Below are 9221 nucleotides of genomic sequence, written 5' to 3'. Positions count from 1 at the left end.
AAATATTTTTATTTTTAATAGGTTATTGCTTTTTCAAAAGGAAAACTGCTAGTTTTTCCTCTGCTTCTCTCTAGTTTTAAGCCTTTTACTGAACTCAGGTTTAAAACGGAGGCATGAATTTTCGCACTTGGCCGCTGAAGCCCTACATAAGCACTGGCTTCCATGTATCTCAGTCCCCTTTGTACCCTGTGAGCTTCACAACCACGTCATAAAGCGTGGTGTCTGGTGTCTCCACAGCGCAACTGAGGGAGCTCAGCTCAGAGAGTCAAGTGATCTGCCCAGGGTCTCTCTGACACCATTTTGGCCTGCCTGACAAAACCAGTTCCTAGGATACAGCGCAGTCAGGAACTTGGTACCGAGGCACGATTTCATTCGCACCAAAACGGGACAGTTCCATGCTTACGGTGTCAGCATCTTACCAGAAAGCAAAACTGCTCTAGAGCGGAGACGAAGGTCTCCCGCGTCCGCGCGACACATCGGCTCGAGGCTGGCGGAAAGAGCCGAGCGCGCTCGGACGCGCTCGCCACGCCTTCCGCAGGAAGCGTCAGGGGGCGGGGCTCGCGTGACGGCGCGTTGCGCGCAGGGCCTTGTGGGAGGGGCGGCCGGTGCAGCCGCGGCTGCCATCTTAGCAATTCCTGGCGTTGCGGCCTTGTCGTTGGCGGCGGCCTTCGTGGCGGCCGTCGGCCTCAGGGGGAGGCAGAAAGTCAGCTCGCTGATAGCTCTCCTTCCCCAAGCCTCGACAAGACTGCCAGCCCGCTTCCGGAAGCAGAGACGAGGACAGCCGGGCACGTGCGGGGCCCGAAGCCAGCGGTTAGTCACAGCGTCGCCCGGAAGGATGGGCCGGTCTCGGAGCCGGAGCTCGTCCCGCTCCAAACACACCAAGAGCAGCAAACACAACAAGAAGCGGAGCCGGTCCCGGTCGCGATCTCGGGACAAGGAGCGCGTGCGAAAGCGCTCCAAGTCCCGGGAAAGTAAACGGAACCGGCGGCGGGAGTCGCGGTCCCGCTCGCGCTCCACCAACACGGCCGTGTCCCGGCGCGAGCGGGACCGGGAGCGCGCCTCGTCCCCGCCCGACCGCATCGACATCTTCGGGCGCACGGTGAGCAAGCGCAGCAGCCTGGACGAGAAGCAGAAGCGAGAGGAGGAGGAGAAGAAAGCAGAGTTCGAGCGGCAACGAAAAATGTGAGCGCCCGCGGGGGGAGGGGCCGGGAGCCGGGGAGGCGGCGGGTGCGGGGTGGCGGGGAGGGGGGAGCTGATTGGCCCTGGGGGGAGTGAAGGAGGTTAGCGGGGTCTCAGGGACCGGCCCCGAGCGGCTGCAACCCTGGCCTGTGGAAAGCCTGGGGCAGGACAGACCCACGAGTTGGCTGGGAAGGGCAGTAGTGGGGATGGAGCTGGAAGGGCTTGGAGCAGGGCAAGCGTTTTGGCGCGAGAGGAGGAGGAGCGTCCCGGAAGTAGGGGGTGGAGTTCCGTGTGGGGTTGGAGCGGGCCGGCCCCGGGAAGTGGACGGAGGACGTTGGGGGCCCCCTGCAGAAGAGCGTTCTTGCCTTGCACCCTAAACGCGGGACAGGGATTCTCGGAGGTGAACCGCTTCAGGTGGTTGAACGTACGCGCACCCAAAACAAGTCCTTTTACTTTAGTGTACTCCTGCTGTTAGAGACGTCGCGGTCGCTTTTCCTGTCTCGGGCCTGCTCTTTTTGTTTTCTGAGGTGTAAAAACAGAATGCGCGCAGCTTAAGTGTGCAGTGAGGTAAATGAATCTTGACGCTTGAGTTCACCTGTGTGACCAATCGAAGGCTGCTCCGTCTTTTCACTCTGTACTAGTTATGGGCTGTAGCTCTCCGTAGCACACTTCGGTGCAAGACTGTAACTCGTTTCCCTTTGTGGTGTATACGTGCTGTTCAGAGGATAGAATATTCGCTTTTACTTTTGCATTGGTCATATGCAGAAGAGTCACCTCTCAAGTACCTTTTGGTCTAAGAGTAGGTGCAAATGATTCGAAACGAGTGAAATTTTGGTTTTAAAGTGTAGAGTTGTGTTTTGGTTCAAGACCCTGGTACTCTGATGCGCTGGGTATTCTTTCCCAAAGCCACGTTGAAAGGTAGAGAGATTTGCCAGCTCTCCCTGTTTAACCAGCCATCTTCCTCAGTTCTTCAGTGCATGTTTAGAAAGTGCTCGTAAGGCAGGAGAGTTACTGAATATAGAATTTTCCTGAGACAGATTTATGAGTCCTGAACTGTGTAGGCGTTTTCAGTCTTTCTGCAGTGTGGTTTGTGTTACGTTCCAGCAAAGCTCGTTTCTGAAAGGAAATCATTAAGAGGTAGGGGACTGGAAAACTGACTCCTGTTACTGGAGGAGCAGTACCTGGAGAGCTCTTTCACTGCGTTTCTTTAAAACATGCACAACGCGTGCATTTTTCCTATACTTAGAACTGTCGGTGGGAAGTATGAACACCGAGTACGAATAATTGTGTCACAAGAAACCTTGATTGTATAGAATCCAGTTTTTTTGGTCTGGAACAAGATCCTTAACTGTGAAGATGTAGCTCTCAACTGACTGTCAACAGATGAACATTTCAAAGAATTACCTAAGACAATTCTGAGGTAGTATACCTCCAAAGAGTCATGACTTGCCATTCATTAGAGAGCCGAGACTTATGGGGAAGAGTGAAAGGAAACTTGGTGTGCAAGGAATAGATAGAAGCATTTAGCAAGCTACACACGAATAGCAGAGAAGAAATCCAGGGATGAAATGAGAAAGTAGAGCAGTTATATTGTCCCAAGTTGATAGAGGAAGCACAGTGCCGTTAGCATTTATGAAGGGAGGCGGGGGCAGAGCTAGCAGCCACCTGTACACGGAGTCCCTGCGTGTTGTGCAGCAGGCACTACTTAGTACTGTCTAACGCCTACTAACGCAGAGGAGACGATTGAACGATCTAGGTTTTGCAGTCATGGGAATGGGCAGAAGTCGTTGTTTATTTACAAATCCTGTTGGTTAGTTCATTCAACTGACCCTTACGGAGCATCTTAATAAGTGCCAGACACTACGCTAGGAGCTGTTAATCTGAAGATGATTGACCCCTCCAAGGTCTCCGTCTAGCTTGAAGACAGGTAGGTAGATAATAATACAGTGTGGTAAATTCGGTGATAGTGATGTGACTGTAAAAAGGAAGCATCCTGGATGGGTAAACACCTTAGTGCTCCTCGGGAGTGAGTGGCAGGTAAAAATAGGACTCTGTCAGGCTAAGCATAGGAGGATGCATGTGGACCAAGGGAGGGAGCCCCCTCCACCCCTGCCAGAATAAAGGGAGGGGTGCGGTATGGTCTTAGGTGGAGTAAAGAGGTGACTATTGACTGGAACATGAATTTCTGTAAGTATTCAAGTCATGGAGTGGCTGGAGAGGTAGGTAGAGGCTGGGAATCATGGGAAGGGTCTTGCCATATTAAGGAGCTAGGATTTCATCATAGGAACCAGAAGGGTTTTAAGCAGGCAAATGGCGTGGGATTGTAGGTTTGTTTTTAAACGGAGCATGTACTGCTGTGTAGGATAGAAAGTTACAGTAAGTCCACATAGGAGTAGTGAGGGAGCAGTTGTTGGAATGGAAGAAAGGGGCAGATTTAAGGAGCATTTAGGGCAAATAAAATTGGATGTGAAACATAAGGGAAATAAAGCATTGTTTTGGCTCTCATGTTTATACTGTGGCTATTGCATCTCAGCCACCAAATGTTTAAGTAACTGCTGTGGGTCAAACACTAGTTAAAATGTCAGAAACCTGGACTTGGCATTTCCAGTGCAGGCGCTAGATTTTGGATATAATGAGTTCATCCAAGGTTGATACCGGGGACTGAAGCCTGGGGGAAACCTTGAGAGTAGATAGAACGGCCCAGGCAGAGAGTGGAGGGAGAAGAGCAGTTGGTTCATGGGACTGAAAGAACCTTCAGGAATGTCTGGATGTACAGTTGGACAAAGGGAGACAAGTGTGTGGTGGAGTAGAGAGAGAGAAGGTACCACAAGAACACGCACTGTCAAGTGTGCCTTCTAGAGGTCCAGTGTGAGATGGGGAGAGATGGCAAAATTAAAATCTCTTGGGCTTAACCGATTAGAAGGTCTCCTTAAGGTTGGAAACCAGATTGTTTTGCCATTTACAATTCTGAGGCCTTGAATACACTACCTACCTGTGAGCTTGATTTCTTATCTGTAAAATGGAGATACCTGTCTTGCTTATTGTGAAGATTAAAAGTATTTAGGTGATACTTGGCATGTGTGTAATGAGACTCAGTAAATAATGTTATTTAATGCAATTTTTTTACATGTAGGCAGATTGAACCGGGTGATTTTAAGAAGTGATCTTACAAGTTACAATCTTGATGCAGTAAAAGGCAGACCTTAAAATTAAAAAAAAATTTTTTTTCCTCGGTGTTGAAAAGTTCATTCCTGTGGTTGAAAATTCACTTCAGAAGATTTCCTTTTCCTCCTTACGTCCCAGTCATTCAGTGTTGCTCTCTCTTTCCTCCTCTGCCCCCTTATCATGTTTCATATGTATTATTTTGAGACGCTTTATGCCTGTTGTAATAACTGTTGGAAAAAATGAGTGGCTGAAAATGACTTGCAGCAGATCAGGATAATATTAATGGCGTAGTAACTTACTGTAGCCTGTGGTATCTCGGTTCGCATATACTTGGTGTTCAACTGCATGGCATATCGAGAGCCTTCTAAATCAGTGTCTAAAGTGAACTGGGATCTATATGAGTGATTCTTAGAAGAATGCTCATTGCGAGAGCAAATTTGTTATATTGGAACTACGTACCTCAGGGAGGTTAGGGCTTTGAGACAAGACATTAGGGCATAAGATCAAGCTGATGTTGGTAAGAATTTAATCAATTTTTTAGGTAATTATTTTGGTAGCTAAATTTGTGTGCATACCTTTTGCCTTTAATGTTTGTCGTGGAGAAACAGTGCAGGGTAGTAGCATGCTTAAGATCGTTATCTTTGGAGTTGCCTAGGTTGAGGGTCACCTCACAGTCACCTGTTTAGCCTCAGGAGCCATCAGAGATGAACAGGATGCCGTGGAATATAAAGCTTTTGGCAGAGTAGTTGGTATCTATTCAGTACTGAGTAAATACTGTTTGCTAATATTATGAAGCAGTTCCTAGAAGGACACTACTAGGGTTGAGTTTGTACATTTTAAAGACTTAAAAATAATATCAACCAATGCTCTGTACAAAGTCATACTCGCATTTAACGATGGGCCCTTGCTGTTTGTTTTAATAGTTGCCATTTTAAAGTTGATTGTGATTAGTGTTCTGAGAGCATGGAGAAAATGAGGACCTACTCTTATCTATTGAAAAACTTCAAGATTTTCATTCAGCCCTTTCATCAGGATCAGAGATTGTTTGTTTCTTTTTTTGGTTGTGTTGGGTCTTTGCTGCTGCACGTGGGCTTTCTCTAGTTGAAGCGAGCAGGGACCACTCTTCCTTGTGGCACGCAGGCTTCTCATTGCGGTGGACTCTCCCGATGTGGAGCACGGGCTCCAGGCGTGCAGGCTTCAGTAGTTGTGGCGCACGGGCTGAGTTGCTCTGCGGCATGTGGGATCTTCCCGGACCAGGGCTCAAACCCGTGTCCCCTGCATTGGCAGGTGGACTCCCAACCACTGCACCATCAGGGAAGCCCTCACAGATTCTTAGCAAGGGGATGGATTCAGCAGAGGAGCCTGAGGAAAAGATTAGAGAAAGAAAACAATATCAAGAGAGTGACAGCTCCTATGACAACAGTTTTAAGGAATGGCTAGGCAGTCATTTTAGGTGAAGGATCTTTCCTAAGATACTAATGGCGAAAATGGGTTGTTGGGTTTTTTTTTCTTTTCTGAGACAGTTTCAGGGCTTCTTAAGAAAGTTCGCCCTGTAGCTGCCTTATCATTGATTATGATAATAAGTTTGTCATCAATAAGAATGAACTTTTAAAAATTTTAACAGCCACCTACCCCTCCCACCCTCCTCCAGCTAACTGGTAGAGGAAGGCTATGTTGTACTAAGTTTCATTCATTTCTATACCTTATATGTTTGTGCTTTTGTGGGAAAAGACAGACAAAAGAAGAAAAACACAGGGATACAGAGGTTGCTGAAACATGCGGAGAATTTTTACTTATCATGTATGTTAATACTTATATTTAGCTGTAGAACAGAGTCACAGAAGTATAGGCTCTATTAGTAGGTATTAGCGGGGTTCAGGTTTCTAGCACAGCATCTAGTGCATAGTAGGTTGTTCAATAAAGACTTGTCGTATCTCTCAAGTGCTTAATTCTGTTGTTCGTGTGCCCTTGGTTTTCTGGATCCAGGTGTGTGGGGGGAAGGGGATTAAAGCAATATCCGGCTCTTAACTTTTTCAGCACTGGATCTAAAAATTGATTTAAACTTTTTTCTGAGTGCTGAAGTAGCAATTTTAACCTTACCGAAAATAACAGTGACAGCAAAAATTACATCCTTGATCATGCTTGTAGGGGAACAGCTCTGCTCTGGTGCCCTGACCTTGCTTGTCTCCTTGTGTAGGGCGCAGCAGCAAGGCTTAATTACAGTCCTGGGGGTGCCCTGTGGTGCCTTCAGTAACAAAGGGGGATGAGCAGCCTTGTAAGAAACTCCACTAGGCCATTTCTCATCCTCTGGGTTTCAGCTGAGCTTGGGAGTTTCCACTTGCCCTCCCCTTTAGGCTGGAAAACTGCTGAGCTGTACTTAGCTCGGACTCCTTAGCAGCAGCCACCTATTGCCTACACTGCTTGTCACCCTGTATGGCCTGTCACCTGGCCTCTCTGGTGTCCATCAGTGGGAGCAGAGACACAGGGAGCTGACAGCATGCTGATGTGGCTCCTGCTGTAAGTAAGCAACGGGGTTGATTTGAGCTCGTTTTCTCCTTGCTGACCAGAGCTGTGGAGGTGTGGTCCCACTGGCATTGTGCCATATTGCTGTCCTTTAAGGACTGTTTGCCTGACAGAAACCCTGAGCATGTGTCAGGTCTCTTCCACCTTTACCAAATTCCTGAGTTAATTAGGCAGCTTTTCTACTGATAAACTAACCCAAAGCCTTATCCCATTCTTTTCCCTCATCTTTTACTTTGTGTGGAAAGTTTTAACTGGAACTTGGTTTACAGTGTTCTGCTTTAAGAGTTGTACCATTTTTGATATTTTAAAATGAGATTTCTTTGTAGACGTTGCTACATTTACTAATTTTATAAGAACCAACTAACAGAAGAAAGCGTGGGGGGGGGTATGCTTCTGAAACTTCGTGTCATGAAAGCTTTCCAATTCAGCAAAATAGGGTATTAATCCTCATACAGCTGTCATCCAGGTTCAGCAGTTGTTAGCTTGCTTGTTGCATTTCATATTTCTGTCTTTCTCTTTGGATGAAGTAGAGAAACAATATTTTTATATTTGGAATGTAGTTTAATTTCCATTGAAATCGCTGCCTGATTTCTTTTAGGTATTCCTGGCCATTCTAGCGTTGGGGTGGATAGCTCTTCTCTTTTACTAAGCTGCTATAGCTAAAGGCTTATTGAAACTACCCTAATACTATATTTCATTTAAAGTTAAAAAAGGAAAAGGAATATAGATAGAGAGTACATGTTAGGCTTTTGCAGGGGTTTTTTCCCCCAGTGAAAATCACCAATAATTTAGCGTTAGGGAGGAGATATTTAAGAAACAAGCAACAGAGTCTTCAGAATGGTTATCACACATATCTAGAACCTAACAGAAATTATGACTTCTCAAGTAGTTACTATCTCCCTGACAGAAATATGTAAAGATTATAAATGCAGAAACAGATATGAATCAGAATATTAGATACACTGGTATCAGTATGGTAACACTGTGAATAAATAACAGGAGTTGAGAATGAAAGCACTTCAGTGGGAATTGAATCACCCCCCAAAGCAGAGTTGAGTTGAAGTGGATTGGGTATTTAAAGGTCACTTAGAAACTGTAAAGTCTTCACTAAACAGATAAATTGAATGACTCTCATACATATGTATGAGAGTCATCAAAAGATAGAAGGGTTACAGATTCTGTTTAATTTTGTGGATTGTGAGAAATATGCAGCATTAATAGATTGACCTCTTAAGATTTAGGTATACTTTCAGAGTCTCTGCATTCATTCTAGCACAAATTATTGTCTCAAATAATGCCGTTCAAGAGAAATACAGTGTGAGCCACATTAAAAAGGAACTAGTGAAATTAATTTTAATATATTCCCAGTCTGTCTCAAAATACTCTCATTTTAATATGTAATCAAATAACAATACTTGAGGTCTTTTATATCTTTTATTCTTAGTAATCTTCAATTCAAACCAGACACATCTGGCTAGTGGCTGTCATATTGGAGGTCATTGGTATAAAATGTGCAAGGTTTCCACTATAGTGCCTTGATAAATGTCAATATCTTCAGCACAGAATTTCATTTTGAGTGAATAAGTTCATTTATAATACCTAAATGGGATTAAAATAATTAAACGATATCATGCTTCATTGAACTTTTTAGAAGTGATACTAATATATTTCATCCACTTTCCCATATCTAGAAGAGCTTTGAATTGAAAGTCAGTTAACGAAAGAAAAGGTGCAGTAAAGGGCAAAAGTTTAGAACCTGAATAAGTTTGCCTGTACTTTTGCTAAAAACTACAGTATGTTGCTTTAGCAGTCTGAATCTTTGAGTCTGTCTTTATTCTGATCTTGCTTGGGGTGGGGGAACGGAGAATGAATTTAGCTGGTCTGAACTGCTTGCTACATAATAGTTTCTCCTGATTTCACTGTAGCTCAACCCTTAGACTGAATGGATTGACAGATGAGCAAATCATATATTTAATAGCTTGTCCTTTCCTTATGAAGCTGGTAACGAAAGTAGATTTCCTGTTTCAGATTCACTCTACAGTTCCTAAAACTACTGCATTAATAAGCTGTTTGTATAGACTAGTCTTTTTGTATTTACTTTAGAAAGTGACAAAAGAAAAAAAACATGATTTTATATTTATTTGAATTTCTGTATCACTTAATCTTTTGGTATCTATCATTTCCTTGAATGTTATATGAAAATGAGTTGTAAAATCTTAGAAATATGTAAGCAGACTCAGTGTTTTACAGGCTCACAACTAGTTCTATTTCAATTCTTAGGTTTATTTCTTACATTATCTAAGTCCTTTCCCCACTTTGTTTGCTAGTCGGCAGCAGGAAATAGAAGAAAAACT

The 9221-nt window shown here is 44.6% G+C and overlaps 1 protein-coding gene across 3 annotated transcripts in view; it reads left to right on the top strand.

Moving 5' to 3' along the window:
* The first annotated feature begins 695 nt into the window (after window positions 1-695).
* ARGLU1 (arginine and glutamate rich 1) overlaps window positions 696-9221 on the top strand; it is a 25970-nt gene continuing 17444 nt past the window's right edge. For all 3 annotated transcript variants that reach the window (XR_014291771.1, XR_014291772.1, XM_082602539.1), the window contains exons 1-2: window positions 696-1182; window positions 9195-9221. The exon at window positions 9195-9221 is cut by the window's right edge. Coding sequence is in view for 1 of the 3 variants with exons in the window: in XM_082602539.1 (XP_082458665.1) it covers window positions 836-1182; window positions 9195-9221 (374 nt within the window). In the remaining 2 variants the exon portion in view is untranslated. The remainder of the gene's footprint in view (window positions 1183-9194) is intronic.

Source organism: Mesoplodon mirus (genome assembly GCF_964341445.2).
Source record: "Mesoplodon mirus genome assembly, chromosome: 17".
Lineage (NCBI taxonomy): Eukaryota > Metazoa > Chordata > Mammalia > Artiodactyla > Ziphiidae > Mesoplodon > Mesoplodon mirus.
The sequence above is the reverse complement of the archived record's forward strand: the minus strand, read 5'-3'. Positions and strand labels throughout refer to the sequence as shown.